This window comes from Oncorhynchus clarkii, chromosome 26 (genome assembly GCF_045791955.1).
Source record: "Oncorhynchus clarkii lewisi isolate Uvic-CL-2024 chromosome 26, UVic_Ocla_1.0, whole genome shotgun sequence".
NCBI lineage: Eukaryota > Metazoa > Chordata > Actinopteri > Salmoniformes > Salmonidae > Oncorhynchus > Oncorhynchus clarkii.
Genome location: NC_092172.1, coordinates 50284333 through 50300866, shown reverse-complemented (window position 1 = coordinate 50300866; position 16534 = coordinate 50284333). Strand labels below are relative to the sequence as shown.

At 47.7% G+C, this 16534-nt stretch overlaps 1 protein-coding gene across 1 annotated transcript in view; it reads right to left on the bottom strand.

Moving 5' to 3' along the window:
* Positions 1-16534, bottom strand: part of LOC139384429 (sodium/hydrogen exchanger 5-like) — a 76593-nt gene that overhangs the window by 26317 nt on the left and 33742 nt on the right. The window contains exons 2-6 of the mRNA XM_071129194.1: positions 15652-15813; positions 15385-15525; positions 13392-13555; positions 1969-2047; positions 233-410 (exon numbers count right to left, since the gene is read on the bottom strand). Coding sequence (XP_070985295.1) covers positions 233-410; positions 1969-2047; positions 13392-13555; positions 15385-15525; positions 15652-15813 — 724 coding nt within the window. The remainder of the gene's footprint in view (positions 1-232; positions 411-1968; positions 2048-13391; positions 13556-15384; positions 15526-15651; positions 15814-16534) is intronic.

Here is a 16534-nt window from a genome sequence, read left to right as displayed (position 1 = left end):
TTTTCCCTTCTTGCACACACACACACACACACACACACACACAGACACACACACACACAGACAGACACACAGACACACACACACACACACACACACACACACACAGACTAATGACAGCGGAATAAAAAATATATTCGAAAAATGAAGTGAGTTTAAATGCAACATATTTTTGAGTACAGACCATCACAGTTTCTGTGGTGATTTCTAGAACACATACTAAAGATGTACTCACGACAAGATGGCGGACAGAGAGAAGAGCTCAGCGGTGAGGTAGGCCAGGTAGACCATGAGGAAGACCAATAGAGGCTCAATGATGCGGACCTTCTTGGTGAAACGTGTGATGAAGGCTAGGAGAGCAGCAAAGATCAGACCCACCATGGTCCCCCCAATACTGACGATGAGGAATGAGGCTGAGGAGGGAGAGGGACGAAGATGGGGAGGAGGAGGGGGAGGAGGAAGGGTGGAGGGAGACAGGGAGGAAGAGGAGAGGGGTGGAGGAAGATGGGGAGACAGGGAGGAAGAGGAGAAGGGATGAGGAAGATGGGGAGGTGGAGGAGGAAGGGTGGAGGGAGACAGGGAGGAAGAGGAGAGGGGTGGAGGAAGATGGGGAGAAAGGGATGAAGAGGAGAAAGGAGGAGGAAGATGGGGAGGTGGAGGAGGAAGGGTGGAGGGAGACAGGGAGGAAGAGGGGGAGGAGGAGGAAGGGTGGAGGGGGAGAGAGGAAGGGTGGAGGGAGAGGGGAGGAGGAAGGGTGGAGAGAGAGGGGAGGAGGAAGAGAGGAGGCACAGGGGATGTGGGAGAGTCTTTAGGTTCAGAGACAGGACATCAGGAGAGGTCTCATAGTGGCTATGCAGAGCATAGTGTATGTGTAAATAGACTACAGCTAACACAGACTACAGCTAACACAGACTACAGCTAACACAGACTACAGCTAACACAGACTACAGCTAAACAGAGACTACAGCTAACACAGACTACAGCTAACACAGACTACAGCTAACACAGACTACAGCTAACACAGACTACAGCTAACACAGACTACAGCTAACACAGACTACAGCTAACACAGACTACAGCTAAAACAGACTACAGCTAACACAGACTACAGCTAACACAGACTACAGCTAACACAGACTACACTTAACACAGACTACAGCTAAACACAGACTAGAGCTAAACACAGACTAGAGCTAAACACAGACTAGAGCTAACACAGACTACAGCTAACACAGACTAGAGCTAACACAGACTACAGCTAACACAGACTACAGCTAACACAGACTACACTTAACACAGACTACAGCTAAACACAGACTACAGCTAAACACAGACTAGAGCTAAACACAGACTAGAGCTAACACAGACTACAGCTAACACAGACTACACTTAACACAGACTACACTTAACACAGACTACACTTAACACAGACTACACTTAACACAGACTACAGCTAAACACAGACTACAGCTAAACACAGACTACAGCTAAACACAGACTACAGCTAAACACAGACTACAGCTAAACACAGACTACAGCTAACACAGACTACAGCTAACACAGACTACAGCTAACACAGACTACAGCTAACACAGACTACAGCTAAACACAGACTACAGCTAACACAGACTACACTTAACACAGACTACAGCTAAACACAGACTACAGCTAAACACAGACTAGAGCTAAACACAGACTAGAGCTAACACAGACTACAGCTAACACAGACTACACTTAACACAGACTACACTTAACACAGACTACACTTAACACAGACTACAGCTAAACACAGACTACAGCTAAACACAGACTAGAGCTAAACACAGACTAGAGCTAAACACAGACTAGAGCTAACACAGACTACAGCTAACACAGACTACAGCTAACACAGACTACAGCTAACACAGACTACAGCTAACACAGACTACAGCTAAACACAGACTACAGCTAAACACCAGAACTCATCCTCACCCACTCCTTTGAAATAGTCAGCTGTCTGAACATTCTCAGGGCCCACCTCCACGAAGGACATGTACACCTTATACAACACCTGCAGAGGAGGAGACATGACATCATCAGGAGATTGTCTTTGTAACTCTCTCCATAACACAATGCATTCTCTATACAGGTGGGTGCTACTTATTGGTGGTGCACAGCATACTGCAGCACTGCAGGCCTGGGGCTGGTTATAACCCTGATCTACTATTAAAGGTCTTGGGCTTGGTTATAACCCTGATCCACTATTAAAGGCTGGTTATAACCCTGATCCACTATTAAAGGCCTGGGGTTGGTTATAACCCTGATCCACTATTAAAGGCTGGTTATAACCCTGATCCACTATTAAAGGCCTGGGGCTGGTTATAACCCTGATCCAATATTAAAGGCCTGGGCTTGGTTATAACCCTGATCCACTATTAAAGGCTGGTTATAACCCTGATCCACTATTAAAGGCCTGGGGTTGATTATAACCCTGATCCACTATTAAAGGCTGGTTATAACCCTGATCCACTATTAAAGGCCTGGGGTTGATTATAACCCTGATCCACTATTAAAGGCTGGTTATAACCCTGATCCACTATTAAAGGCCTTGGGTTGATTATAACCCTGATCCACTATTAAAGGCTGGTTATAACCCTGATTCACTATTAAAGGCCTGGGGTTGGTTATAACCCTGATTCACTATTAAAGGCCTGGGGTTGGTTATAACCCTGATCCACTATTAAAGGCCTGGGGTTGGTTATAACCCTGATCCACTATTAAAGGCCTGGGGTTGGTTATAACCCTGATCCACTATTAAAGGCTGGTTATAACCCTGATCCACTATTAAAGGCCTGGGGTAAACAACGTGAATAGACTTTCTAATGTGTCTCACGGCCTACTACGACAGAAACCCAAGAGCAAAGCTGCTTACATTTCTCATCAAATAAGCCTGAGCTTGAGACCTGGGGGGAGGGAAACGGAGTACGGTTTACCAGACCTGGGGGGGGAGGGAAACGGAGTACGATTTACCAGACCTGGGGGGGAGGGAAACGGAGTATGGTTTACCAGACCTGGGGGGGGAGGGAAACGGAGTACGGTTTACCAGACCTGGGTGGGGAGGGAAACTGAGTATGGTTTACCAGACCTGGGGGGGGAGGGAAACGGAGTACGGTTTACCAGACCTGGGGGGGAGGGAAACGGAGTACGGTTTACCAGACCTGGGGGGGGAGGGAAACGGAGTACGGTTTACCAGACCTGGGGGGGAGGGAAACGGAGTACGGTTTACCAGACCTGGGGGGGAGGAAACGGAGTACGGTTTACCAGACCTGGGGGGGGGGGGGGGGGGGGGGGGGTGGGAGTATGGTTTACCAGACCTGGGGGGGAGGGGTGGAGTACAGTTAACCAGACCTGGGGGGGAGGGGGGAGGGAAACGGAGTACGGATTACCAGACCAGGGGGGGAGGGGGGAGGGAAACGGAGTACGGTTTACCAGACCAGGGGGGGAGGGGGGAGGGAAACGGAGTACGGTTTACCAGACCTGGGGGGGGAGGGGTGGAGTACAGTTAACCAGACCTGGGGGGGAGGAAACGGAGTACGGTTTACCAGACCTGGGGGGGAGGGAAACGGAGTACGGTTTACCAGACCTGGGGGAGGAGGGAAACGGAGTACGGTTTACCAGACCTGGGGGGGAGGGGGGAGGGAAACGGAGTACGGTTTACCAGACCTGGGGGGGAGGGAAACGGAGTACGGTTTACCAGACCTGGGGGGGAGGAAACGGAGTACGGTTTACCAGACCTGGGGGGAGGGAAACGGAGTACGGTTTACCAGACCTGGGGGGGAGGGAAACGGAGTACGGTTTACCAGACCTGGGGGAGGAGGGAAACGGAGTACGGTTTACCAGACCTGGGGGGGAGGGGGGAGGGAAACGGAGTACGGTTTACCAGACCTGGGGGGGAGGAAACGGAGTACGGTTTACCAGACCTGGGGGGGAGGAAACGGAGTACGGTTTACCAGACCTGGGGGGGGGGGGGGGGGGTGGAGTACGGTTTACCAGACCTGGGGGGGAGGAAACGGAGTACGGTTTACCAGACCTGGGGGGAGGGAAACGGAGTACGGTTTACCAGACCTGGGGGGGAGGGAAACGGAGTACGGTTTACCAGACCTTGGGGGGAGGGAAACAGAGTACGGTTTACCAGATCTGGGGGGAGGGAAACGGAGTACGGTTTACCAGACCTGGGGGGGAGGGAAACGGAGTACGGTTTACCAGACCTGGGGGGGGAGGGAAACGGAGTACGGTTTACCAGACCTGGGGGGAGGGAAACGGAGTACGGTTTACCAGACCTTGGGGGGAGGGAACGGAGTACGGTTTACCAGACCTGGGGGGGGAGGGAAACGGAGTACGGTTTACCAGACCTTGGGGGGAGGGAAACAGAGTACGGTTTACCAGACCTTGGGGGGAGGGAACGGAGTACGGTTTACCAGACCTGGGGGGAGGGAAACGGAGTACGGTTTACCAGACCTGGGGGGGAGGAAACGGAGTACGGTTTACCAGACCTGGGGGGAGGGAAACGGAGTACGGTTTACCAGACCTGGGGGGGAGGGAAACGGAGTACGGTTTACCAGACCTTGGGGGGAGGGAAACAGAGTACGGTTTACCAGATCTGGGGGGAGGGAAACGGAGTACGGTTTACCAGACCTGGGGGGGAGGGAAACGGAGTACGGTTTACCAGACCTGGGGGGGGAGGGAAACGGAGTACGGTTTACCAGACCTTGGGGGGAGGGAAACAGAGTACGGTTTACCAGACCTGGGGGGAGGGAAACGGAGTACGGTTTACCAGACCTTGGGGGGAGGGAACGGAGTACGGTTTACCAGACCTGGGGGGGGAGGGAAACGGAGTACGGTTTACCAGACCTTGGGGGGAGGGAAACAGAGTACGGTTTACCAGACCTTGGGGGGGGGCGGAGTATGGTTTACCAGACCTGGGGGGGGCGGAGTATGGTTTACCAGACCCGGGGGGGGGGGGAGGGTTCTATATAGTGTCGGTGTCGTATATAGTGTTGGTGTTCTATATAGTGTTGGTGTTCTATATAGTGTAGGTGTTGGTGTTCTATATAGTGTTGGTGTTCTATATAGTGTTGGTGTTCTATATAGTGTTGGTGTTCTATATAGTGTTGGTGTTCTATATAGTGTTGGTGTTCTATATAGTGTCGGTGTTGTATATAGTGTCGGTGTTCTATATAGTGTAGGTGTTCTATATAGTGTTGGTGTTCTATATAGTGTCGGTGTTGTATATAGTGTCGGTGTTCTATATAGTGTTGGTGTTCTATATAGTGTCGGTGTCGGTGTTCTATATAGTGTTGGCGTTCTATATAGTGTTGGTGTTCTATATAGTGTTGGTGTTCTATACAGTGTCAGTGTTCTATATAGTGTTGGTGTTCTATATAGTGTTGGTGTTCTATATAGTGTTGGTGTTCTATATAGTGTTGGTGTTGTATATAGTGTTGGTGTTCTATATAGTGTTGGTGTTCTATATAGTGTCGGTGTTGTATATAGTGTCGGTGTTCTATATAGTGTTGGTGTTCTATATAGTGTTGGTGTTCTATATAGTGTCGGTGTTGTATATAGTGTCGGTGTTCTATATAGTGTTGGTGTTCTATATAGTGTCGGTGTTCTATATAGTGTCGGTGTTCTATATAGTGTCGGTGTCGGTGTTCTATATAGTGTTGGCGTTCTATATAGTGTCGGTGTTGTATATAGTGTCGGTGTTCTATATAGTGTTGGTGTTCTATATAGTGTCGGTGTCGGTGTTGTATATAGTGTTGGTGTTCTATATAGTGTTGGTGTTGGTGTTCTATATAGTGTTGGCGTTCTATATAGTGTTGGTGTTCTATATAGTGTTGGTGTTCTATATAGTGTTGGTGTTCTATATAGTGTCGGTGTCGGTGTTCTATATAGTGTTGGTGTTCTATATAGTGTTGGTGTTCTATATAGTGTCGGTGTCGGTGTTCTATATAGTGTTGGCGTTCTATATAGTGTTGGTGTTCTATATAGTGTTGGTGTTCTATATAGTGTTGGTGTTCTATATAGTGTTGGTGTTCTATATAGTGTTGGTGTTCTATATAGTGTCGGTGTCGGTGTTCTATATAGTGTTGGCGTTCTATATAGTGTTGGTGTTCTATATAGTGTTGGTGTTCTATATAGTGTTGGTGTTCTATATAGTGTTGGTGTTCTATATAGTGTTGGTGTTCTATATAGTGTAGGTGTTGGTGTTCTATATAGTGTTGGTGTTCTATATAGTGTTGGTGTTCTATATAGTGTTGGTGTTCTATATAGTATTGGTGTTCTATATAGTGTCGGTGTTCTTTATAGTGTCGGTGTTCTATATAGCGTTGGTGTTCTATATAGTGTTGGTGTTCTATATAGTGTTGGTGTTCTAGATGGTGTTGGTGTTCTATATAGTGTTGGTGTTCTAGATGGTGTTGGTGTTCTAGATGGTGTTGGTGTTCTATATAGTGTTGGTGTTCTATATAGTGTTGGTGTTCTAGATAGTGTTGGTGTTCTATATAGTGTTGGTGTTCTATATAGTGTTGGTGTTCTATATAGTGTTGGTGTTCTATATAGGGGGGGGGGGGGGGGAGTACGGTTAACCAGATAGTGTTTGCTTCAGGATTTGCGTGCCAGGTGGACATGGTAGTGAACATTTCAGACTTTTCCATCGGTTCAATCGCAACAGACCAGCTCAATCAAGCACAGATAGTATTTCGGTTTGTGGCTAGCTAACAGGGTCCCTTGCTGGCCCCTCAGTCCTAGTCCGCTGATCCATATAGCTAGTGGGACAATACTAGTCTTGTTGTTATCGCTGTGCAGCATCGATACTGACCAGGACAATACTAGTCTTGTTGTTATTGCTCTGCAGCATCGATGCTGACCGGGACAATACTAGTCTTGTTGTTATTGCTGTGCAGCATCGATGCTGACCAGGACAATACTAGTCTTGCTGTTATTGCTGTGCAGCATCGATGCTGACCAGGGGAATATTTGGATCCCATTTCAGAGTGTTGAGGAGAGATTTGCCAAGAGAAGAGGGATTGGACACTGAACCTTGTGAATTATTCCTAACAGAGAGTAGATGATTAAACTGACCCAGAGTTGAACGTAGTAGAGGAGGGCAGCACAGAGCACAGTGTTCTATATAGTGTTGGTGTTCTATATAGTGTTGGTGTTCTATATAGTGTTGGTGTTCTATATAGTGTTGGTGTTCTATATAGTGTTGGTGTTGGTGTTCTATATAGTGTTGGTGTTCTATATAGTGTTGGTGTTGTATATAGTGTTGGTGTTCTATATAGTGGCAGTGTTCTATACAGTGTCGGTGTTCTATAAAGTGTTGGTGTTCTATATAGTGTTGGTGTTCTATATAGTGTTGGTGTTCTATATAGTGTTGGTGTTCTATATAGTGTTGGTGTTGTATATAGTGTTGGTGTTGTATATAGTGTTGGTGTTCTATATAGTGTTGGTGTTCTATATAGTGTTGGTGATCTATATAGTGTAGGTGTTGGTGTTCTATATAGTGTTGTTGTTCTATATAGTGTTGGTGTTCTATATAGTGTCGGTGTTCTATATAGTGTCGGTGTTCTATATAGCGTTGGTGTTCTATATAGTGTTGGTGTTCTATATAGTGTTGGTGTTCTAGATGGTGTTGGTGTTCTAGATGGTGTTGGTGTTCTATATAGTGTTGGTGTTCTATATAGTGTTGGTGTTCTATATAGTGTTGGTGTTCTATCTAGTGTTGGTGTTCTATATAGTGTTGGTGTTCTATATAGTGTTGGTGTTCTATATAGTGTTGGTGTTCTATCTAGTGTTGGTGTTCTATATAGTGTTGGTGTTCTATATAGTGTTGGTGTTCTAGATGGTGTTGGTGTTCTATATAGTGTTGGTGTTCTATATAGTGTTGGTGTTCTATATAGCGTTGGTGTTCTATATAGTGTTGGTGTTCTATATAGTGTTGGTGTTCTAGATGGTGTTGGTGTTCTAGATGGTGTTGGTGTTCTAGATGGTGTTGGTGTTCTATATAGTGTTGGTGTTCTATATAGTGTTGGTGTTCTATATAGTGTTGGTGTTCTATATAGTGTCGGTGTCGGTGTTCTATATAGTGTTGGTGTTCTATATAGTGTCGGTGTTCTATATAGTGTTGGTGTTCTATATAGCGTTGGTGTTCTATATAGTGTTGGTGTTCTATATAGCGTTGGTGTTCTATATAGTGTAGGTGTTCTATATAGTGTCGGTGTTCTATATAGTGTTGGTGTTCTATATAGCGTTGGTGTTCTATATAGTGTAGGTGTTCTATATAGTGTTGGTGTTCTATATAGTGTAGGTGTTCTATATAGTGTCGGTGTTCTATATAGTGTCGGTGTTCTATATAGTGTCGGTGTTCTATATAGTGTTGGTGTTCTATATAGTGTTGGTGTTCTATATAGCGTTGGTGTTCTATATAGTGTTGGTGTTCTATATAGTGTTGGTGTTCTAGATGGTGTTGGTGTTCTAGATGGTGTTGGTGTTCTAGATGGTGTTGGTGTTCTATATAGTGTTGGTGTTCTATATAGTGTTGGTGTTCTATATAGTGTTGGTGTTCTATATAGTGTCGGTGTCGGTGTTCTATATAGTGTTGGTGTTCTATATAGTGTCGGTGTTCTATATAGTGTTGGTGTTCTATATAGCGTTGGTGTTCTATATAGTGTAGGTGTTCTATATAGTGGTGGTGTTCTATATAGCGTTGTGAGGTGTTTTAATAAGGGCTGCTGGGCGTGATCGTGAGAGGGTAATCGTGATCGCTCTCTAAATCCTGGGTACTTCACCAAATTTAAGGTCACAGGTCATATAAACAAAAGGAGCTTGTTGTGGCGGGTTTAGTGGGTTGGCTAGGGACAAACAGAGAGGGGGGGGGGACAAACAGAGAGGGGGGGGAGAGCGAGAGAGAGAAGAGAGGGGGAGAGAGAAGAGAGGGGGACAGAGAGAGAGAGAGAGAGAAGAGAGGGGGGACAGAGAGAGAGAGAGAAGAGAGGGGGGACAGAGAGAGAGAGAGAGAGAAGAGAGGGGGGACAGAGAGAGAGAGAGAGAAGAGAGGGGGGACAGAGAGAGAGAGAGAGAAGAGAGGGGGGACAGAGAGAGAGAGAGAAGAGAGGGGGACAGAGAGAGAGAGAGAGAGAAGAGAGGGGGGACAGAGAGAGAGAGAGAGAAGAGAGGGGGGACAGAGAGAGAGAGAGAGAGAGAGAGAAGAGAGGGGGGACAGAGAGAGAAGAGAGGGGACACAGAGAGAGAGAGAGAGAAGAGAGGGGGGACAGAGAGAGAGAGAGATAAGAGAGGGGGGACAGAGAGAGAGAGAGAGAAGAGAGAGAGAGAGACAGAGACAGAGAGAGACAGAGACAGAGAGAGAGAGAGAGACAGAGAGAGAGAGAGGGAGAGAGAGAGAGAGAGAGAGTGAGAAAGAGAGAACGAGAGAGAAAGAGAGAGATAAAGAGAGAGAGTGCGAAAGAGAGAGAGAGAGAGAGAGAGAGACAGAGACAGACAGAGAGACCGACAGAGAGAGAGAGACAGACTCTGTCTTATCCATGTTCATTTATAAGATTTATCAGCCAGTCAGCCTTGGTCTTGTTCATTTATAAGATTTATCACCCAGTCTGAACATCTCAACAGAGCCTGAACACAGCTTTTGTGTGTGTGTGTGTGTGTGTGTGTGTGTGTGTGTGTGTGTGTGTGTGTGTGTGTGTGTGTGTGTAGAGATGTGATGGCGAGGCTACAATGGGCCAGATCAGCCCCCCTCCCCTCCCCTTCAGAGCTCCAGGTGTGCAATGGGTTGTGCCCCAAATGGCACCCTATTCCCTATATAGTGGTACTACTATAGACCAGAGCCCTATTCCCTATATAGTGGTACTACTATAGACCAGAGCCCCCTATATAGTGGTACTACTATAGACCAGAGCCCTATTCCCTATATAGTGGTACTACTATAGACCAGAGCCCTATTCCCTATATAGTGGTACTACTATAGACCAGAGTCCTATTCCCTATATAGTGGTACTACTATAGACCAGAGCCCTATTCCCTATATAGTGGTACTACTATAGACCAGAGCCCTATTCCCTATATAGTGGTACTACTATAGACCAGAGCCCTATTCCCTATATAGTGGTACTACTATAGACCAGAGCCCTATTCCCTATATAGTGGTACTACTATAGACCAGAGTCCTATTCCCTATATAGTGGTACTACTATAGACCAGAGCCCTATTCCCTATATAGTGGTACTACTATAGACCAGAGCCCTATTCCCTATATAGTGGTACTACTATAGACCAGACCCCTATTCCCTATATAGTGGTACTACTATAGACCAGAGCCCTATTCCCTATATAGTGGTACTACTATAGACCAGAGCCCTATTCCCTATATAGTGGTACTACTATAGACCAGAGCCCTATTCCCTATATAGTGGTACTACTATAGACCAGAGCCCTATTCCCTATATAGTGGTACTACTATAGACCAGAGCCCTATTCCCTATATAGTGGTACTACTATAGGCCAGAGCACTATTCCCTATATAGTGCCCTACGATATATCAGAGGAATAGGGTGCCATGTTGGGATGCAGATCGAGACTAGTGAAACTGGTGAACCCCCCCCCCCCCCCACTGACCTTCAACGCGTCCCTGTCTCTATGGTTACCTGTCTGTAAAACCCTCCTTTCCCAGCGCAGGGGGAGGAATCAGCCAGTATGTCAGTTTGTCTGTTGCTTTGGGGCTTCATTGTTTGAACGTGAGCCAGCGTTGTTCTATAGAGTGGTGTTGTTCTATAGAGTGGTGTTGTTCTATAGAGTGGTGTTGTTCTATAGAGTGGTGTTGTTCTATAGAGTGGTGTTGTTCTATAGAGTGGTGTTGTTCTATAGAGTGGTGGTGTTCTATAGAGTGGTGGTGTTCTATAGAGTGGTGGTGTTCTATAGAGTGGTGTTGTTCTATAGAGTGGTGTTGTTCTATAGAGTGGTGTTGTTCTATAGAGTGGTGTTGTTCTATAGAGTGGTGTTGTTCTATAGAGTGGTGGTGTTCTATAGAGTGGTGGTGTTCTATAGAGTGGTGGTGTTCTATAGAGTGGTGGTGTTCTATAGAGTGGTGGTGTTCTATAGAGTGGTGTTGTTCTATAGAGTGGTGGTGTTCTATAGAGTGGTGTTGTTCTATAGAGTGGTGGTGTTCTATAGAGTGGTGTTGTTCTATAGAGTGGTGGTGTTCTATAGAGTGGTGTTGTTCTATAGAGTGTGTGTGACTCACCACGGTGTTGTTCTATAGAGTGGTGTTATTCTATAGAGTGTGTGTGACTCACCACGGTGTTGTTCTATAGAGTGGTGTTGTTCTATATAGTGTGTGTGACTCACCACGGTGTTGTTCTATATAGTGTGTGTGACTCACCACGGTGTTGTTCTATATAGTGTGTGTGACTCACCACGGTGTTGTTCTATATAGTGTGTGTGACTCACCACGGTGTTGTTCTATGTAGTGTGTGTGACTCACCACGGTGTTGTTCTATAGAGTGTGTGTGACTCACAACGGTGTTGTTCTATATAGTGCGTGTGACTCACCACGGTGTTGTTCTATAGAGTGTGTGTGACTCACCACGGTGTTGTTCTATATAGTGCGTGTGACTCACCACGGTGTTGTTCTATATAGTGTGTGTGACTCACCACGGTGTTGTTCTATGTAGTGTGTGTGACTCACCACGGTGTTGTTCTATAGAGTGTGTGTGACTCACCACGGTGTTGTTCTATATAGTGCGTGTGACTCACCACGGTGTTGTTCTATATAGTGTGTGTGACTCACCACGGTGTTGTTCTATAGAGTGTGTGTGACTCACCACGGTGTTGTTCTATAGAGTGTGTGTGACTCACCACGGTGTTGTTCTATAGAGTGTGTGTGGCTCACCACGGTGTTGTTCTATATAGTGGTGTTGTTCTATAGAGTGTGTGTGAGTTACATCCGAGTTACAGCTGACTCACCACGGTGTTGTTCTATATAGTGTGTGTGACTCACCACGGTGTTGTTCTATAGAGTGTGTGTGACTCACCACGGTGTTGTTCTATATAGTGTGTGTGACTCACCACAGTATTGTTCTATATAGTGTGTGTGACTCACCACGGTGTTGTTCTATAGAGTGTGTGTGACTCACCACGGTGTTGTTCTATATAGTGGTGTTGTTCTATACAGTGGTGTTGTTCTATATAGTGTGTGTGACTCACCACGGTATTGTTCTATATAGTGTGTGTGACTCACCACGGTGTTGTTCTATAGAGTGGTGTTGTTCTATAGAGTGTGTGTGACTCACCACGGTGTTGTTCTATAGAGTGGTGTTGTTCTATAGAGTGTGTGTGACTCACCACGGTGTTGTTCTATACAGTGGTGTTGTTCTATATAGTGTGTGTGACTCACCACGGTGTTGTTCTATATAGTGTGTGTGACTCACCACGGTGTTGTTCTATATAGTGTGTGTGACTCACCACGGTGTTGTTCTATATAGTGTGTGTAACTCACCACGGTGTTGTTCTATAGAGTGGTGTTGTTCTATATAGTGTGTGTGACTCACCACGGTGTTGTTCTATAGAGTGGTGTTGTTCTATAGAGTGGTGTTGTTCTATATAGTGTGTGTGACTCACCACGGTGTTGTTCTATAGAGTGGTGTTGTTCTATAGAGTGGTGTTGTTCTATATAGTGTGTGTGACTCACCACGGTGTTGTTCTATAGAGTGGTGTTGTTCTATAGAGTGGTGTTGTTCTATATAGTGTGTGTGACTCACCACGGTGTTGTTCTATATAGTGGTGTTGTTCTATAGAGTGGTGTTGTTCTATATAGTGTGTGTGACTCACCACGGTGTTGTTCTATATAGTGTGTGTGACTCACCACGGTGTTGTTCTATATAGTGTGTGTGACTCACCACGGTGTTGTTCTATGTAGTGTTGGTGTTCTATACAGTTAGTAAGGTGTGTGTGAGTCACCACGGTGTTGTTCTATATAGTGTGTGACTCACCACGGTGTTGTTCTATATAGTGCGTGTGACTCACCACGGTGTTGTTCTATATAGTGTGTGTGACTCACCACGGTGTTGTTCTATATAGTGCGTGTGACTCACCACGGTGTTGTTCTATATAGTGTGTGACTCACCACGGTGTTGTTCTATATAGTGTGTGACTCACCACGGTGTTGTTCTATATAGTGCGTGTGACTCACCACGGTGTTGTTCTATATAGTGCGTGTGACTCACCACGGTGTTGTCCTATATAGTGTGTGTGACTCACCACGGTGTTGTTCTATGTAGTGTTGGTGTTCTATACAGTTAGTAAGGTGTGTGTGAGTTACATCCGAGTTACAGCTGACTCACCACGGTGACGGCGTCGTTGAGCAGGGACTCTCCGAAGACGATGATGAAGAGAGTCTCGTTGACGTGGACCTCCTCGAACACGGCCAGCACCGCCACTGGGTCCACCGCAGAGATCAACGCCCCAAACAACAGGAACTCCATCAGACCTGCCTGAACCTTCTGGTCTGAACACACAGAGACACATCAGACCTGCCTGAACCTCCTGGTCTGAACAGAGACACATCAGACCTGCCTGAACCTTCTGGTCTGAACACACAGAGACACATCAGACCTGAACAGAGAGACACATCAGACCTGCCTGAACCTTCTGGTCTGAACACACTCAGACACATCAGACCTGCCTGAACCTTCTGGTCTGAACAGAGACACATCAGACCTGCCTGAACCTTCTGGTCTGAACACACAGAGACACATCAGACCTGAACAGAGAGACACATCAGACCTGCCTGAACCTTCTGGTCTGAACACACAGAGACACATCAGACCTGCCGGAACCTTCTGGTCTGAACACACAGAGACACATCAGACCTGCCTGAACCTTCTGGTCTGAACAGAGAGACACATCAGACCTGCCTGAACCTTCTGGTCTGAACACACAGAGACACATCAGACCTGCCTGAACCTTCTGGTCTGAACAGAGACACATCAGACCTGCCTGAACCTTCTGGTCTGAACACACAGAGACACATCAGACCTGCCTGAACCTCCTGGTCTGAACAGAGAGACACATCAGACCTGCCTGAACCTTCTGGTCTGAACAGAGAGACACATCAGACCTGAACAGAGAGACACATCAGACCTGCCTGAACCTTCTGGTCTGAACAGAGAGACACATCAGACCTGCCTGAACCTTCTGGTCTGAACACACAGAGACACATCAGACCTGCCTGAACCTCCTGGTCTGAACAGAAAGACACATCAGACCTGCCTGAACCTTCTGGTCTAAACAAAGACACATCAGACCTGCCTGAACCTTCTGGTCTGAACAGAGAGACACATCAGACCTGAACAGAGAGACACATCAGACCTGCCTGAACCTTCTGGTCTGAACAGAGAGACACATCAGACCTGCCTGAACCTTCTGGTCTGAACACACAGAGACACATCAGACCTGCCTGAACCTCCTGGTCTGAACAGAAAGACACATCAGACCTGCCTGAACCTTCTGGTCTAAACAGAGACACATCAGACCTGCCTGAACCTTCTGGTCTGAACAGAGAGACACATCAGACCTGCCTGAACAGAGAGACACATCAGACCTGCCTGAACCTTCTGGTCTGAACAGAGACACATCAGACCTGCCTGAACCTCCTGGTCTGAACACACAGAGACACATTTTACATACAGCCTATTGGCTACTGTCTAAAACGGTAAGGGTACAGCCTATTGGCTACTGTCTAAACTGTCAGGATACAGCCTATTGGCTACTGTCTAAACTGTCAGGGTACAGCCTATTGGCTACTGTCTAAACTGTCAGGGTACAGCCTATTGGCCCCCCAGCGGCTATTGGCCCCCCAGCGGCTTGACTCCCCTCTGACCCCCCAGCAGCTTGACTCACCCCTGACCCCCCCAGCGGCTTGACTCATCCCTGACCCCCCCAGCAGCTTGACTCACCCCTGACCCCCAGCAGCTTGACTCACCCCTGACCCCCCAGCAGCTTGACTCACCCCTGACCCCCCCAGCGGCTTGACTCACCCCTGACCCCCAGCAGCTTGACTCACCCCTGACCCCCCAGCAGCTTGACTCACCCCTGACCCCCCAGCAGCTTGACTCACCCCTGACCCCCCCAGCGGCTTGACTCACCCCTGACCTCCCAGCAGCTTGACTCACCCCTGACCCCCCAGCAGCTTGACTCACCCCTGACCCCCCCAACAGCTTGACTCACCCCTGACCCCCAGCAGCTTGACTCACCCCTGACCCCCCAGCAGCTTGACTCACCCCTGACCCCCCAGCAGCTTGACTCACCCCTGACCCCCCCAGCGGCTTGACTCACCTATGATCCCCATCAGTTTGACCCCGTAGAGGCAGAAGCCTGTACAGAAGGCATTCCAGAGAGTTCCCACCACAGCATACAGTAAGATGGCTCCCAGATTGTCAAAGAAGAGCCTCGCGGGCATGAAATACCCGGCGTCACCTAAATCAAAGCAGAACATGATCTGTCATATGCACAGGATACAGAGTACAATGTTACCTGTTAACTTGTGAGGAATGGAGGGAGATGCAGTTGAGATTCCCCCCCCCCCAGAGAGAAGGCACCTACCTACGATGGTGGGCAGGAGGAAGAGGAAGAAGAGACCAGGCTCTAGCTGGTACAGCTGTTTCTTACTGGTCAGCAGTACGATGCCACCCAGTACCAGGCCCAGTAAGATCAACATACAGCTCTCTGGGACCACCGTGGTGAACCGCTGGGAGAAGTGGAACACTGGAGAGGAGAGGGGAGGGGAGGAGAGGAGGAGAGAGAGGAGAGGGGAGAGGAGATAGGAGAGGAGGAGAGGAGAGGAGAGGAGAGAGGATAGGAGAGGAGAGGAGAGAGGATAGGAGAGGAGGAGAGGAGAGGAGAGGGGAGGGGAGGAGAGAGGATAGTAGAGGAGGAGAGGAGAGAGGAGGGGAGGGGAGGGGAGGTGAGGGGAGAGGAGGGGAGAGGAGGAGAGGAGAGGAGAGAGGATAGGAGAGGAGAGGAGAGAGGATAGGAGAGGAGGAGAGGAGAGGAGAGGAGAGGGGAGGGGAGGAGAGAGGATAGGAGAGGAGGAGAGGAGAGAGGAGGGGAGGGGAGGTGAGGGGAGAGGAGGGGAGAGGAAGAGGAGAGGAGAGGAACACAGACACATTTAAACATAGCTATCATATAGGTAACACACATCAGATGGTACCAGGCCCAGCAGAATCACATCAGATGGTACCAGGCCCAGCAGAATCACATCAGATAGTACCAGGCCCAGCAGAATCACATCAGATGGTACCAGGCCCACCAGAATCACATCAGATGGTACCAGGCCCAGCAGAATCACATCAGATGGTACCAGGCCCAGCAGAATCACATCAGATGGTACCAGGCCCAGCAGAATCACATCAGATGGTACCAGGCCCAGCAGAATCACATCAGATAGTACCAGGCCCAGCAGAATCACATCAGATAGTACCAGGCC